Genomic DNA, 18563 nt, shown 5'->3' with positions numbered 1-18563 from the left:
ATACTGTTTATCCGGAAAAGCCATTAATGTATGTATGTAGTCTATTCATAGCGTATCAGAGGTATGGAAGTTAGCAAATGCAAACAGAAATACCAAATACTAGCAATAAACTCTTTAAAATAAAGAAAAAAAAACTTCTTTAAAATAAGAAAAATTATTTTTGGAAAAAGCGCTAGATAAGTATTTTTGGAAAATACCTATTTAGCGGCCCCCATTAACCAAAATACGCCACGTAGAACCGCTTGTTTATAGTATGTATTTTGGATTATGTTTTTTGAACATTTCGCACATTGAACCAAGGAAATGCTCAAGATAGCTAAGCAATCTCTAAATAAACTATTATACTAGTTTTTGGCGTATTCTGGTTGTCGGTGTCGCCAGTAATTTAGCGGCGCGCACTTTTTGTAATCTTTACAAATAATTAGCTAAATACAACTAAAAACAATGTCTATTTTGCTTTGTTATACAGATTTTGTGTTTGTGCTAAAATTGAATTTAGTCAATAATGTTTTTTATAAATCATAACATTCCAAAATCTAAAGTTAAATATTAAAAAAGCACTAGTGATTGCTATCTATTGATTATCTATCATTTAGTAACATAGAATAAAATCTGTGCAGAGGTAAGTACAAGATAGATGTTTGAATATAGGACTGAAAAGTCAAATTTTTATTTTTTTACAGGGAAAGAGGAGTTTATATAGGAAAAGAACTGTTTACGTAGAGAAAGTATTGTTTGGAAGAGGGAAAATCAGCTGACTTAGCAAAAGCGATGACTTTTGCAGATCTCATCCGTATTTAAAAAAAAGCTACAGTATCAAAGACAGCTGTTTACGTCTCATTTTCAAAAGTTAGCCTTATTAAGAGAACACGTGTATTACGTGACACATCGCGAGGGATTTTCCACTAGAATCTTTCCCTCGTCAAAATAAACTCATTATCAAAAACCCCGTTTAAGAACCGTTATCAAATTATGAAATGAAGTAAACAGATTAAATCGTAAATTAACTAAGCCGCAACTAATAACACTCGAAGAAAGCAGTATATCTCAGACTTAAAAATCATGACTGGTTGATCCACGCTGTTAGTGAGCCAGCCATTATTGATATCGGGTAAGCATAATCAGCGCGGGTTGAAATCAGGAGGATTTCGGTAATTACATTATAATCACCAATTGGTTGACCGTGCTGAACTAATCTGTACTTGAGATACTACACGTGATTAGGGATTGGACTGGTTTGGTTTGGCAACAGCCTCTTCAACAAATCAGAAGTTAATTGTAAAATAGACTACCGATGATTGATTACTTTCAGTTAATTAGATTTAATTCTGATAATTGGTAAAAGATAACTTTATCGGAATTTTCTAGGTTCCTCGCGTTTACCTGGTACCAGGTGCTTATCTATGTATACAGACTGGTTTTAATTTATTCCAGTATAAATATTTAAGGGCGGATTAAGTACAGAAGTTCAAGAACAGCTGGTTTACCATTATCTTTTACTGTAGCAGGTGATTTTACATTTAGATACGACAAAAATAAAATATTTGAAAGAAATTTACTCGTTCTCCAAGATGACTTCATTAAGTTAATTTTATTTAATATAGTTACAATACAAGAGTGATTAAGTTATATTTTATAAAAAAGTGTTTTCAAAATGTGAGAGGGGCAGTGGTCCCCATATGGCCGCCACTGTAAAAATGTAACTCTATCACTATAGTATCAGTATAATTTTTGGAAATCTCAGTGTTTCTTTTATATGAGTTTTTACTTCACATTTTTTCTCTTTTCAATACTAAAATATATACCCCCAAATAATGAAAAAGTTTTGTTAAACGCTTAACTGACTTATTTAACAACCAATTCAAGCCGCACAAAGACGAGAACAGCAGGAAAAGATAAGGGTTTGAGAGCGTTCTCAATGAGAGTATGATTTATTTTTAAGTCCTATTTACCGATAAGAAACTAATCAATTACATAAAAAATAGGTATATTTTTGCTATAACAACAAAATTCATAGTTATAGAATTAACTAAAGAATATAATGAACAAAGACAGCACATTGATAATAGATGTAATACATATTTAAACATACTATCCTAAAATTTGGTTATATTAAAGTCAACCAACTCTTCTATTTTATATCACAGAATTGTATGTAGACAAAAATAGGTTTCGTAAGGTTTGAGGATGGGAAATATACATTTGTACACTACATCTCAAATTCCCTCGTATTCCTCGGACAACAGTTGTCATTTTACTAAATACTTGATGGGTCTAAAAACCTTCTTGGATTTTTTAGTCGATTGGAAAGAACTTCCCATCTTGCTGCAACAGACTCCGGATCCTGAAAACTCCAACAAATTTGTTATCAGACTCATTCATCTAGGTGGTGAGAGATCCCTAAGCTCAGTAGTAGTAATGATGGTCATTCAATATTTAAAGAGACAAATTAGTCTGGGAAAAACTGTTTATTTTTACAAAACAATACAACATAATCCCCTTGAACATTTTCTACTTGTTATAACGGCTACAAGCCTTTTTATTGTGGCTGCAAAGAATTCTTTATCTAGATATTTAAACCAATTCCCGATAAACCTTTTCATATCCACGTTGTCTTGAAACCTCTCCCCAAGTAATGCCTCATTCAGTGCATCAGACCAATAAAAATCACTAGGTCATAAATCAGGACTTTGCAAGGGGGTCAAAGCAGTTCCCAACCCAGTCTTTCGATGGTTTGCGAGTTAGTTCAGCTATATGAAAATGTGCGTTGTCTTGCTGGAGAATCTCATCTCTCCTCTGAGATCCATGACGTTTCTCTCTCATGGCTGGCTTCATCTTGTTTAAAATCAAATCCTAGTAGTATTGGCTGTTCATCATTATTTTTATTACTCTTCGAGATAATAAGAAAACTGTACCTTGAACGTCCCAAAACACTGTCAACATGATTCTTCCTGCTGATGCATGGCTATGGTTTTGAGTTTTTCTTGGCAGGTTGGTGTGCTCCCACTTCATGCTCTTTCACCATGCTCTTTAAACTTTAGACATTCTACAGTATATATTCAGTGGTTTCTCGCCTTCAGCAAGTAAAATAAGAAAACAGAATGTTGTTGAACTAATGTGGAATTCTCTAGCGGATTCGCCATCTTGAATTGTATTGTTGAGGTTATAAACAAAATAATGTTGATACATCAATATCAAAGTGATTCCAAGCTATAAAATATCGAACCTGCTCCACCAACACTTTTTCTTCAGACCAATTTGTCTCTTGTTATTGAATGACCTTCGTACCCGTATTGTTGTTTCTAGGCAGGGAGTTCATGGTATTATCAGGAATCACTCACCTGGGCGGCGAGATGTTTCCCAACATTCCTGACGCTACTTAAGGACTTCCGGATCTCCCATTTTTATAATCTGTCATCGGAAATCATGACCAAAGACCTCTTGTGCCACTGATTTGGAGTTATGCCATGTTGTAATTCTACAGATTCAGTTTTGCTATTGTACATTGTTTTGCAGTTTATAACAAACGTATAGAAGGTGATTACATGTGCCTGCCTTTAAAAATAAATTATATTTATATTTAAGGTGCTTACTTAAATTTTATATTTGAAAATACGCTTATTTTAAAGTCACTGGCCCTACAATGTAAATTTGATTGAAGATTAGAGCAGTATGAAGCCCAGAGACATCCAACTTACGTTTCTTGGTCAGAATCATTCCCCGTACCGCAGGACGCATCTTACACTAACAAAAGTAAGCTGAACTTTTAGAATACGTCCTTATAAAATCATAAATTAATTTATGCCCGAACAGCAACAATTTTTAAAGACGCGTACTTTCCGACACTCCTTTCTACGCTACCGTAGAAATTGCTCAGTGGACACGAGCTTAAGCCGAATAAAACTGTAATTTGCATCTCACCTCAAACTTAATGTATCTGGAAGGAATTTTTAAGATTCGAGAATTTGTATATAGTAGTTCATAACTCTTCCTTCCCTGCAGTGACATACCTTAATAGTGTATATGCATATAATTTATAAGAGTATGATAAAAATTAAGGAAATGCATAAACTACCAGAACCAGCTATAGTCAAGACGTGTGGTCAACCTTACATTTTGTATGATTGTATGGCTTTATTATTGTCTGTAGTAACAAAATACAAACCACACTTGTTATAAATAATAGATTGCTCTAGCTGGGAGCTGGGAACAATGTGAAAGATCCCGCGGTTACCTCTGTGCTCGCAGCCGATGTGTCTGGAGCCGCTGTCGATACATCTCTCCACTGCCGATATGTCCGTACTCGACCCGCCGACTTGCCGTTAACAATTCATGGAACTGTAAGAGGATTGCTGCTACAGGCCACAAATCCTAGCCGTCAAATTGCTTTTATCGATTCTTAGCCCGCTTTACCTCAATAAATTAGTGGATCTCATATGGCCATTCCGAGGTTCTGATCGGTCGCACTGTCGATATTGATGAGCGGTCGGTGTCTTGTGGGCCAGTTGGGGTTTACACTCATTTTAAGCCGAGAGATTTTAAGTTTTGGAGGTAATCAAATATGAAAATACTAATACTACATCGCAGTTTCGCATACGATATAAGATGTATACAATGGACAAAAAATTACAACCTTAGCATCCATAACTGATCAAAAGATTTGCACTGAGGCCCAGTCTGAGGATGGGTAAGTAAATAAGTGATAAGCAACATGAGTATTTTTCCTCTAATGGTAGGAATTGTCGATACATTTATAAATTTTTACTTTTATGAAAACTAAACAAATATTTTATAAAAAATGAAGGGAAATGATCTATACAAGGTGTTTCGTTCAAAAGATAAAGGGAAACTGATAAAAACTAATGGTCCCTAGCACAAAATGATTTTTTATATCACACGTTTCTTAATTTTAACGATTAAAACCAAACGTCAGTCACATAAGTAATAGTGTTAGTGTCCGACTACGAGATAAAAAGAAATAAAAGTCACGATTTTCAATCACAAAATCGGTCTGCACATGGCTGACACTAATGTAACGTGTGATATTGACGTGTCTGACAGCTGGTACTAAGTTTAAAAAGAAGTATTAAAAAAAGTAAGATTTGAGAAGAGATTATCATTTCACATTTTTATCCTTTTTGATACTCCCATTACTAACGTCACCAAAAAGTCAGCACTGCTAATGATCGATTTTTTCTTGTAGGTAATTTGTCTATCGATAGCAATATAAACTAGGTTGTGTACTTAAACAATACTCATTGTCTCTCTTCTTATGAAGTATTGCAACCAATCAGCTCATATTAAATTGGTAACAGAATTTTAGAATAGCTGCATGAATAACAGGTTTGTTTTTTTTTTAACAAATTCCTACTTTCCGATGTAAGTGATGCTTTTTCTTTGAATGGTGTTAACTGTATATTTTGTTATAAGAGTGCAAGTTAAATATTATAGAGCATCCTTTACTCCTCCTTTCTTCTCTTTTGGATACATAATTCCTCAACCTCGTAAGCAGCGTGTATTTCTTAAGAAGAAATATTGTGGAACAACTTTGACTCTTGATAAAAATTATTTGATGGAGAAAAAGAGAGAGAGAATATTTATCAGGGGTCAAATTATGATTATCGCGTATAAAAGTTATGAGTTAACTTTTAAAACGCATTGGGATTTTTGAATTATCAACTGCAACATGGTAACTCAAAAGTGAAGATAAGGTATACCATCTGTCCGAAATGCTTCCTACAATATTCACACGGTCACAGCAAACAATTCTTACCGCTCTCTTTTGAGAATCAAATATTGCCTTAAAACTATCTTTAGTGGTAAGGCCTCAATACATCTCGTACGCTAGAAGTGACTTGATGACTCTGCAGTATGGAGTAGAGCGAACAAAACAACATTTTACAGTCGAAACCGTTAGTATTGTACAATACCGTAGTGTTTGTCTGAAATGATTTTATTTTTCACAAAATTTAATTTGCTGAAGAAAAATTAATTATATATGCTATCTCAAATCTAGAAATACGTGAGAAAATATTGCAATTATTTTAATTTCAATTTTGTTAATGTATTTATTTCAAACTTTATTGTTAACTTAGTATTTACTTATGCTCCATCATTTACGTTAGGATCAATTGATCACTCACTATGCTTGATCATGCGCTTTGTCAATCCCTTCCCTGACTCTCTCTTCGGTCTCAACTACTCATGCCTCTCGGGTTTCCAGGTTTACGAAGTCCGGAGCTGTCAACCTCCGGAGGCAGTTTCTCACCCCCGACCTCGGCCGGCGACCTCGGACCCTACTGCAGCAGACTGTGGACCTCCTCTCCCCAGGCAAGAGGGGAGTTTCTTCCCCTTATGCCTCGCTATCAACCGATCCATTCCTCGCCGCCGACAGCCAACCCTGGTAAGTTTCCTGCTCCTTACTTCCAATTCTAGCTGCTAGTTTTAGGAATGAAAATTTTTTAATTTTAATTTTCAAAGTGATCTTCCCTTAACAGAAAAGTGTTACAGTGCTACGCTACAGATAATTTCGAACGCGTATTTCCTTTGTATCTAGCGTGCCGCTTTAGATTTAGGTGTTAAGAATATTACATTTTCGACATTATATTTATAATTATTTTAGATTACTCAAGTTCTTACTCACAAGTATACTATATTTACTTTTTAGACTTATTAAACTAAATACTCATATATTATAATTTTGTCAATGCCTTTAATCTCCTTTTGATGAATTTATTGATCTGATTTTAAAGTCACAAGTAACGAGAGTGATTTTAAAATTAAAACAAAATATTATTTATAATAAACCTGCATACACTTAAATTAATCGGCAGGCTACAGGTCAAGTCACCGAATATTAATACGTTGTGCACACAGCATACGCAAATTTAAAGATCAAATAAAATTGTACTTCTTCTCGAAAAAATTCGTTTTCTGCTGTAATGCAAATTATTATTATGTTTAACAACACTCGATTGGACAATATTGAACAGTTTTATTGTGTGGTGGGTTAATAAATTACTCTGACAACCACTGAAATTCATATCATGGTGAATTTATGTCCAGTATAGGCCTGTATTTACTCCGAAAATAAATATACTATCTCATACTAAAATTAGGACTCATATATTAACCAACTTAAATATGTTTCCAACGTCCAGACGGTTATTGACTTAAATACTGTTGTACCTTATCACTGAATAAAATTAACCATATTTGTGGTGTAAATGGACAGAAGTTAGAAGGTGTTTTGAAGAGGTCTTAAAGAATTAAGACCTCTTCAAAACAGCACAATGCAACTGTCTAAAAACTGTTTTAAATCCAAATAGGTGAATAATAACGATGTAAACAAACCCAAAATGTAAAATTATACTTACAAAAATTTAAATATTCTTTTAATATTTCTTACGCTAACTTCAATTGCAATAAAATTACACTGGTCCTAACTTTATTGGGTTCTGTTTTTCAGATCAATTGAAGACAATTCGTTAAAACTTACTTTTCCCAAAGTCACAAAGTCACTGAGAAAGTAAATCTTGAAATGTAAATTTGACCAAACGTTTAACACATAACGTCATAGAAACAATCATAATTTAGAAGCGCGTTTCAGCGGTAACGAGTTTAAATAAACAGGAGGGCTGGAAACAAAACTACCTCTGGTGTTTTTATTATGTCAATGATGTCGGAAAATAAAGCAGAAACGAGTAGGCGTGGAGGGGCGGGACGCCGGGGTGTATAAACACAGGTTACCTGAAAACAATTTACTTTTGAGATTTGGCGGATCAAACGGTCCCGTGTTTATGTAAACCCAACTAAAACTGGCAAAGCGTGAATGAGTAATTTAAAATTCAATTTCGGCGAAAATCGCCATCCATTGCAAATAAAACCAATGAAATTATTTTGTAATTAGGTATTTGTTGGTTTTACCCTCGTTCGCGAGCTGTTTTCGTTTGCGAGCGCTTTAATTACCGCAACTATGGCGACCGAAGGTCGTTTTATTTATTGTTTCGGCGTTGTTGCTTTTTAATACTGTATTTTGTAATTGATTCGCATTGTACTTTTTGTTTGCTTTTCAGAAAGTTTATTTGTTTTTGTTACTGTTCTTTGTGCTAGAAAAACTCGTATAAATGATACATCGATGAATAATTTAGCAAATGCGTAAAGGAATTGTTCCACTTACTGCGACCGGTTATGTTAATAAAGAGTAATTAAACTGTTGGGGAATTTTGTTGGGGAAACCCTGCATTATAAAATGCAATTTTAAGTGGTATTATTTGTTCGATAAAACACATATAAGTGCAATTTATGTAGGAGAAAAAAAGACTTTACATGTCCAGAAACTTATATGACACCAAAATCCTTCTCGTAACACATAGAGAAGTTACAACTTTGGGGTAGTAATCCTTTATTTGGAGAGGAGAATGACGTTTGTTCCGACTGTCTTCTCTAACTCAGACAATTTCCAAAAACTATCAAACCATTGGAAATCTCATCATAGGAGAATTAGCTGTCAAATCAACCTGAGAATGAGTATTCTAGTATGAGTTAACTAGTCCGAGGCGACTAGTTAACTCATACTAGAATTAACGAACCCATAACAGAGTGCGGTCATGTTCGCCAGTAGGCTAGCAACAATTACGTCATGGCGAAGAAAAGTATATCAGAGTATTTCATATTAATTAAATCAAAGTGACAGATAACGCAAAACATGTAGTTACTATGGATATTATGAAACAAACTTTAGATGACATACTTTATACTGAAAATAACCTACACATCTGTTTAATACGCTATTCCAAATTCGTTTCAAAGAACTTAAAGATTACAGATAAACATCTCTTTTATGTATTTACATCGATAGATATATCCTATGGACATCTTTTCTATGTAACCTTTAACTTAGTACGCATTGCCAATTGCGCAGTGTAGCGATTACCGCAAGATAATCGAGCGTGGCTGCTGCTTGGATGGGTGACGCTGAGCGTTCCTGTCCTTGCAAGCAGTCCGCCTGTCCAGTCATTGGTGTGGTGGGGGTTCGGAAGTCACCTCTAAGCCTTTGGTCTCCAAATTACAGGACAGAGAGGGCTTGCTAGCCCTAACTTGGTAAAAATAGGACTTCCTTCATAGCATTCTACTTTAATATTTAACTGTATAACGATTTACGATGACTATATATCAATAAAAGTTCCAAATTGTAACAGGTTATCTTAATAAAAAATTGTAAACTAAAAAAAGGAAAATCTTTTAATGTAAAACGTCCCTCTTTCGTAAAGTTGTATTTCTAGAGTATAGCTGGTATTTATATTATCGTTATTTAATGATTTGGTGCGGAATGCAAACTTATTTAAATCTAAATTTCGGTCACGAACTTATTTCTAGATTCAGTTTGATAAAATGCTCATAGTGACTGAATAGACCACGTTAGATCGAAGAATACAGTTAGTACAAAGCACTTAATATATGAATAGAGAGACATAAGTTTTAATATAAAAATATTAAACTTAAAAAAAATGCGTTTTAAATGGTATGCACTTTTGCGACAGACTCGACGACGCGTGTCCCTCTTGTTATTTTATATTAGCACTTTACAATAAACCTTAATATTTCCCGTCAGTTTTTAAAATACACTTATTAACCTCATTGGGGGTTACTTGTAGAACTCACGTGTCAGTCACCAAAATTGAATTACTAATTCTTGTAAACATTCAATTCTTGTAAAGGTCAAATCCGTTAGTTAGCATGTAAAACTTGCGCCGCTCACTCTGAGAGTGCAGGCCGCAGGGTTGTATCGCGGGAGGGAATCTGCCAGATTGGGGCGGGCATGTTTTATTAAGCAGCGAGTCCATCGCATTACAGTAGTGCACCTGGGTCCTTGGCCCGCCCGTACAACGCACTACCCGTGAATCACCGACCGCCGCCTGGCACCTGATCCTGCTCGGTCACCTCAAATCCTGTCTTTGCACTAGACCCAAGTCAGACTCGATTCTGATCCAAATCTGTTCTGGATACATCGTTTTATCCAAATCTGGATCAAACGATCCAAATCTTTTTATCATTTTGAGCTATTATTGACTGAACTAAAGCATCCCCATGTTGAATATTGAATCGGTTCTTTGAGGTACAGTATTTAAAGTACTGTAGACTATCTTCTCAATCAGTTCTCTCTAAGGGCTTTGTAAGGCTAATAGCTAAGGATTGAAGTAAATGGAGTCTGTCCACGATCCTCTCAAAATACTTCCAACTTCAAACGTCTTTATTTGACACAGTTGGATACAGTTTATTGTGCAAATTATATTACAACTATATAATACAAGAGTACAATATGGTATTAGTTTGACTAGTAACTCGGTTCACGAGACGGTAGCTGATCTCAGGTCATTTTGTCCTCAAGTGCATCCTGAAGTATAGAGCATGTAGGGAAAGCGGTTTTTAAATGTATTTTAATTAGTTAAACTACCACTCGAAATTTTTAGATTACGTGGGGGAGAATTTTAAATCTTAAGCCCAGAGAGGGAAACTGGTGGAACGAGGGAAACGGATAGATCATTCAAGAGACTTTCTTTGCATGTATTATTATGATCACTAAACGATAACTAAAATGATCACTAACTGATAAATGATAACAAATATTTGGTTTTGAACATGAAATTGTTTGATTACTACGTCATAAATGAGGAAGCTTGCCCTAATAATCCCTACAACCCCGTGCACTCGGCCGGTCCAGAGTGTGGAACTCACCGCTCACCTGGGACACGGATGACAGATGGAGATCTGCAGTGTACGCCCCAAGTGCACCACTCCCGTGTAATCCCTACAACCCCGTGCACTCGGCTGCCGGGATGTTTACAATCCTGATAAAACAAAGCCCGTGAACCGTTACTTCGGCAGTTATCAGCGGACAAATCCCGCCGATAGATAACGCGGACTAAATGAAATCGGTCCTGATGGGTTTATGGCCACCGATAGGCCGTTGTAAATCAATGCGTATCGCGGCCTGAATCTGACGCTGAGCCTCCTGCCAATAGCCGCAGGACGGGCCGAGGGGATAAGGGTCGCCTTAGGTATCCGATACCTTGAGCGGCCCGAGATAAAGAGAAGAAAACAGAAAAATGACTTGAAGCGGCTAGCATCCCGTTAAGTTCCTTAGACCTCCACGAACAAGATCTGCCTACAAAATAAATGCATGATTGACCAACGGTAGCATTGCAGTCATCGTAAATCATCTTAAAGTTGAGAAAATATGATGTCCAGTAAGGTTTCATATATTAAATTATTTTTACACAATTTAAAAGAAATATTCAAGATTTTTTCCGGAAATTCTCATAACAAATCAGTACTTACCTTTTGCTCAAAAATAGAAAACATGTCACTTTGTTAACATCTAGTTCGCTGAATAGTAAATGAAAATATTTCTGATGCGTATACAACAATTTTCTAAAGACCACATTAATCAGAATTCCTAATAGTTTATATTAAAGTAAAGAAAAAAGGATTTGATTTAACCACAAACAGATATAAGGTTGCGAATAATTGATTGCAATTGGTATGACACAACAGTGTTGCTCTTAATCTCATGATCTGAACCTTCAATGTTCATTTCATATTCTTAAGATTTCATTTGTCTTATTCAATATTCCACATACGACGTTTACAAACTGTTCTTTATTAAGTCCATGTTTTAAGCTTACCACTAAGATCATTTGATAACATTATTTAAAATTGAGTATTGATAGTTACATTCAGTATTTTCCGCATACACCCTATTGAAAATAAAGTCGACTCGTAAGAAAACATATCCGTTTTGTGTATTACGATTAAGACATTACATATAAGAATAGAGAGCTTACCATGAGAATACAACAAGGAATAACCCAGACAATGTAGTTTAAGACATTGTTGTTTTAGCATAAATTGTAGCATGAATAGTTCAACCACTCATCATTATAGCAATCGCAAACTTTCTACTAAAACCTATCATATTATATAAAAACAATAGATCATGCAACAAATTGTTGGAACCACACCATTTACCACGTGGATCCGAAGAAATTATATTCATCAACCAATGAACAACCTGAAGCTGTCATCAATCTTAGTTGCTGTAATCGTTACTATGATAAATCTTGTCATTCCAGTATTCAAAAGAAGAAGTGCAACATCAACCAGTCAAATACCATTTAAATCCACGTTTTATATCTAAATACTCATTATGAAAACTTGTCTTTTGAGTAATAATTTCCAGCAATAAAGCAATTAAGTACCTCCAACATTTTGCCGCTGAAGGCCCAAGACTTTTCCGGAGCCACCCAAGCTCTCCAGCTCTAATCACTAAGCAGCTGGTGAGGTCAACTCAGTCAGAGTCTCTCAATCCTCTAATTGCCTGCATTAATCAGTTGCATTGATGAGTCTGTGGTGGTCGCCGCCGCCAAGATTGAAAACAACGTCAGTCATGTCAACGTCCAGCCGAGCAGCTGATCCTCTTCATCTGCCTCATCAGCTCTTTGCAAAGGATCTGAGTTTAAAAGTTTTCGTTCCTTTCCATCGACAATTCTTTTCTATGAGATCAAGACGTGAAGGGATTTTAAAGAGCTCCTTATATGTAACATTTAGAAAAGTATGGAGCAATACAACATCGTTATTTGCATGTATTAACAGTTCAGACGTTAATCAATTAATAAACTTTGATAATGATCTTCTTTGACTACTGAAAAATTTGAATAAAAAATAAAAATAACTATGCAGTTTGTTATTCCTATGTTTAAATTAAGTTTTCCTTAACAGGAATATGAATGTATGAAACTAATGCATATGTTTCAATTAAGGTACCAGCTTGTTCAAGTCTATATTATGATATTAATGGTTATCATGAATGCAAAACGTAAAACTGGATATACATCCCTTGTGTAAGATACGTACTATGTTGGCAAAGAAAGACATTTAAGCTTAAGTACTTTACCATAATTTCCCTATGCAATATATGTTGTAATAAAATGTCCATAAACATTTAAAATGGCAGAGTAATTCGTGCCCAGTCGTGAGTTTTTATCTAAAATCCCCCTCATATTGTATAGATAAAAACACAAAAACAGAGAAGTTATAGCACAGAAAAGATTTTAGGACTGGTTACATGATAAAAGCACGGTAAAACATTATTTTTCTGAATTTTTAGATCCCTCTTAATAGAATTTAATTATGATGTAATAAACTTTTCCATTATGATATTTTAATATCAGATTTAATCCAAAGACAGAGAAGAGGGGATATCGTTACTTTTTGATGACCATTACATTTTAGATATTTGTGTGTGTGTGTGTATATATATATATATATATATATATATATATATATATATATATATATATATACTAGCTGTTTCCCGCGGCTTCGCACGCTTTTCGTAAGTTTTGCCCGCGTATGAGCATTTCTGGTTGAAGTAAATTATATTTCCAACCCCGATGTAGATTTTACCTTGATGTCACGATCAAGAAAATATGTCAAAAATGTATTGTACATGCATAATGTATTTTATTACAAAGTGGTCTACCACTCAACCTTTAAGTTCAACCAAAAATTTAGTTTAGACAATTATACATCATAACTTAGCGCCTTCAAATAGTGTTTCACTGTTTAATATACGTATCTATCTCGTAATTGCAGGTTATAATGTGCAGGCGCTTTGAAAACTTTTCTTCATTTTATTCGTTTATATTCACGACATAAGCGAATAATTCAGATAATAACTATCCTATCTTCTAAGTTAGACTAAATTACGGATACATGTGAAATTTGATTGAAATTGGTTCAGTCGTTTTGGAGTTTATTGGCAACATACATCGTGACTCAAGATTTTTATATATACAGTATAAGATATGTATGTTTTTTTTTTAATTTGAAATTATATGTATGTAATATAAGGTATTATTGGTATCCATCAGGGAAAGTGCCTGTCTTAGTCGCACCTTATCGGTTATTGTGTTATCAGTGGTCTAAAAACTGTGATTTATTGTTATCAAGACAAGAATTCGTGAACGTCTCGGTATCAATCTAATACTTCTTACCATTCGATGGAGCTAAAAATAAAACGCATTGTTCTCCGACAGTTTCCCGATATTTCGCCAGTTGCAGGATCGAGGGGACAGGTGGTACTCGAGTGGACATTTTAATTACAATCAGGGTTTAGCGGTTTCATCCATCAAACAAAATGGCTGCAGATCGATCATCCTTATCTCGAGGTCTTACTGCGCCACTGCTCCGCGCCGCCGACAAAGTCGCCGCCTGATAACGTCCGGGCCGCCTCTGATAAGGGTGATGTCACCGTTTGCCTCTGGGCCGCAAAATCACCAAGACTACCTAATGAAATAGCCACGGAATGAATAATACATTAGTGGGTAAATAGTGTTTCTCAAATATTAACTGTTGCAGGACTATGGCAGAGTCAAAAATTGAAGTGAAGCTCCTGAACAAAATACTTTAAAAGGTCTTTCAAGGGAAGATAAGAAGGTTCTTATGTATAAAATAGCGTTTAACTAAACAATTGCGAACCCAAACTTTACCTTGCATTAATTTTATATTCTACTAGTATATGAATTTTGTTACTATCGTTCTACACATCACACAGCTAATAATGTTTTTGCCCTTTAAGCCCTTTAATAATGTTCGTATAGTTTTTATTACTATTGAAGGGTTATTTATTGGTTGCACATAAATCTACTTTTATTAAAATATACATCCTCTCTTCGTTAGATGTAGCGCGTGGTTTTCGATTTATTTATTTCAATTATATATACAATAGCCACAGATGCAATATCCTTATAGCTATTTTGATATTTTATAAAACCAAACAAAACACAATCAATTTCAGTGCAAAGAAAAAAAGCTTTAAAACATGAATAGTACGATAACCAAAAATTAAAATAATTCCCTGTACAAGTTCAGACACTTGGTATACCTGACTAAACAAAAGAAAATTTTTTATAACAATACACAATTGAATAGTTTGTTTTATAATAACTCAACAAACTTTATCAATTTGGATTTTGAACTCATCAGAATGTTATTGAACACATCTACCTCCTGCTTAGATAAATTTAAAAGTCTTAAGGCTCTAAAAAATAAAAAAATATAGTATTTGACTGTGCTATATCTGGGGAAAAAAATACTTGATGGACGCAAGTAGCTTCTAGGAACAAACAACTGGATCTTATTTAAAAGAACGTAACTAACTGTCTATTGAACAATGAATAATTTTGTAACTAAACGTAAGACCAGATTTGTTCCTTCTGTTGAGGATTCATGGTTTGTCATATATGAGCCTGTAGGCATTTGTATATCTTGTAGAAATTTCTATTTGTCGTGCCGTGGTTGTTAAACTACCATTAGACAGTTGGACTATAGAGCGGGCCTTAAAAAACATTGCATAGCTGTAAAAAACCTATAATTAGATTTTTTGTAATAAATTGATTTTCAAAGAATTTCAGCTCGCATCTAAGGAGAAATTTCCACCATTATACCACGGGTTTTTAAACGACCGATGGCTTACGTACAGAAAACACAATTAGTATGAACTAAATTTGGGACGTTATGGTTAATTATTCTCAAATTTCTTGTAGTGGAATATTTGTGCTTATTGAGTTAGGCTATTGTGGTGGATGAGATTGTACCATTCAAATACAGTTTGATTTCGTAATAAAAATAATTGTTATTAGTACAGTTCTTCCTGACAATAATTAAGGACAGAACCGCTATTTATGGCCAATCATAAAACTACTGGTACCTAACAAACTCCACAAACACTAAAGATCAGAACGTCGGAAATAGTAGGGGTTCCGCAAGGACTCGTTATCGACCCCACACTATTTCTTCTCTTGTTGGCCAGGCCATGTTTATTGACGCTCGCTATAAATCTATTTGTGATGTCCGGCGCGCGAGCTAAGTCAACAACCAACAACCCCGTAATTTACGAGGGTAGTTCGGTCACGAACAGCGCCAGTCTGTTGACTAAATCGAGTTCTGGCTTTATGTCCGTGTGTCAACGCTGATAAAAACGTCCAACTCTTTGTACAGCCTCGACGTTGTTGATTTAAGAACGACGCAAATCTCGCGCAACGTTTTGCCCCGCCTGTAAAAATACGGGCTCTGTTTAGTTTCCAAGGTAAAATCTGAATTTCTTTTCCCTTCTGTATTCATGGCCCTGCTTGGTTCTTTTGTTCTCATCACAAACCCGCACTGTAAAGGTGAAAATTTTCCAGTTGACTTGATAATCACATAATTCCAGAAATATCCCATTTTAACGGAATCGTGTTAAGCTTTTCACACGCAGAAGAATTATGATTGAAATTAATTTTGTTATACATGAAAATTAATTTGAAAGATTTGATTCTAAAGGGACTCTTTTTATAAGACACTTAGGTGTTAAACTATATTGTATGCCGTGATTTACGCATTTAAATAGCATGTTGAAAATACTGCTGATGTGTATTAAGTAAGCCTAATGAATGGCAACCGAACATAAAAATATTGATATCAATTCCTAGTATGAATTGACAAGTTTCGAGTCATTTTATTTCTTATACTCTCAGTCTCATAATCAGTCCTGAGAATAAAATGTTTTCAAATTATTTTAGATGAAACGTGTTCATATTTTAGTAGAAAGTATTTACAGTAGAGCGTCAATAATCCGGATCAATTCGGACCCGACCCCGTCCGGATTATTGAAATGTCCGCATTTTCGAAATGAACCATAAAAAAGAGGTAATGACAAAGTGGTAATGAAAAGGTACGTGCAATCGTGCATTATTAAAATTATTTATTACGTTAATAATCAAAGCTTTAAATTTTTAACTTACAGAAAAAATACAGTAGTACAAAATTTCATAGTACAAAGTATATCTAGGCTATATAAAACTAAAATACTATCCCTATGTATAACTGTGTTTAATAAATTACTTAAATTACGATATATATATATATATATATATATATATATATATATATATATATGTATATGTGTGAAGATTTTCTTAAATCTGTACATATATAAACAAAATATTTTTCAGCCAGAATTGAATCCGGATCATGGACGGTCCGGATTTTTGACGTCCGAATATTTGACGCTCTACTGTAAAAACATTTTACTAAGTGAAGAATGAAACACAAGGTTCTGACCCTCGCCATTTGAGAAACCTCTTACACTAAAACACCTTCAAGTCTTGAAACCAATCTGACCCAATCTTCCGGGTATCTCTATCAAGAGGGGAGTTCCACCCCTATGGATGGCAGCAGTTATAACCTAATAGTTATCAATAAGGTTGATGGCACACACTCAACAGATGCCCTGCGAACAATGCGGGGTGACAGGGGGTGAATGTAATGAGGGGGTGCAGGCAGTAATCGTCCCCTTCGCCGAGACCTGATGAATGACCTTGCGATTTGTCTTGTCTGAACCAAGCCTTCAGTCCGACTAACTAGAGGATTCCCTATCGAGATGAAAGAGTGACTGCAATAAGGTGTCAGTTGATCTGGTACACCTTTAACTTATAATTTCTAACATTTTTTTACCGAGTATACAATAATAGTGTAGTAATTTAAAGATCTTAAGGCATCAAAATTTTCCAGGAATCATTTCCAATATTATCACTATCGATAAATGTACACACTATAATGGAAAGAATCTCATGTGAAAAGATTCAGGGTGGGAACATTCAAATATTATAATCAATCAGAGTGCCTGCAATAAGGTGTCAGTTGATCTGGTACACCTTTAAGTTATAATTTCTAACATTTTTATTTACGGAGTATACAATAGTAGCTTTTAATTTAGTTATTTAAAGTACTTGAGGTATCCAAGTTTTCCAGAAATCATTTCCAATATTTTCAATATCGATAAATTTAACACTATAATGGAAAGAATCTGATATGAAAATTCAGGGTAGGAACATTTAAATATTATAATCAATCAAAATGTTTGAACTTTAATTTTTTGATCGATAATGCGCATTATCTTCTACAAAGAGTTTTGGGCGTAAGAACCTTTCTTGTCCAATATTATTTTAGAACTTAATCAACATGTAGTTTCGTAACAATGTATTAATAGTGTTAAAATTTAAATTGAGTAATCTTGTATGCTTTTGTTAACAATAAGTAAACTATATTTTTGTAAAGGCCAAGAACTTTAGTTGGCGCTTTATACCTAAATAAACCTAATAACAACCTAATAAAGCAATTTAAATTTTACAATGTAAATTTGTTTAAAATATTCTTGTTTATCATACTGGCTTTTTACCATTACTATTTAATGCACAATATACATGAGTAATTTTAATGGTATAATTCAAATTAAGAAAAATTAAAACTCAGCATGGGCAGCAAAATTAATTCCCGATTTTGCAAAATAGGTGCTGCCCTAAATTTATTAAAATTACGAATATTAAGTTATTTTTCAAGAAGTATTTATATCTTTGAATGATACTTCAATTGCTACCAAACATTAATCGCCTCCTCGATAAATATATTTAATTGGTATCCTGTATAAATTAAAGCAATATTTTAAAAAGCGAGACTTAAAT

General features: G+C 34.4%; 1 protein-coding gene across 1 annotated transcript in view; it reads left to right on the top strand.

Moving 5' to 3' along the window:
* Positions 1 to 18563, top strand: part of LOC124364965 (zinc finger protein Gfi-1b) — a 78205-nt gene that overhangs the window by 19060 nt on the left and 40582 nt on the right. The window contains exon 2 of the mRNA XM_046820817.1: positions 6224 to 6403. Within this exon, the coding sequence (XP_046676773.1) occupies positions 6224 to 6403 (180 nt within the window). The remainder of the gene's footprint in view (positions 1 to 6223; positions 6404 to 18563) is intronic.

The sequence above is a fragment of the Homalodisca vitripennis genome, chromosome 6, assembly GCF_021130785.1.
Source record: "Homalodisca vitripennis isolate AUS2020 chromosome 6, UT_GWSS_2.1, whole genome shotgun sequence".
Lineage (NCBI taxonomy): Eukaryota > Metazoa > Arthropoda > Insecta > Hemiptera > Cicadellidae > Homalodisca > Homalodisca vitripennis.
This window is presented reverse-complemented; position numbering and strand designations above follow the sequence as displayed.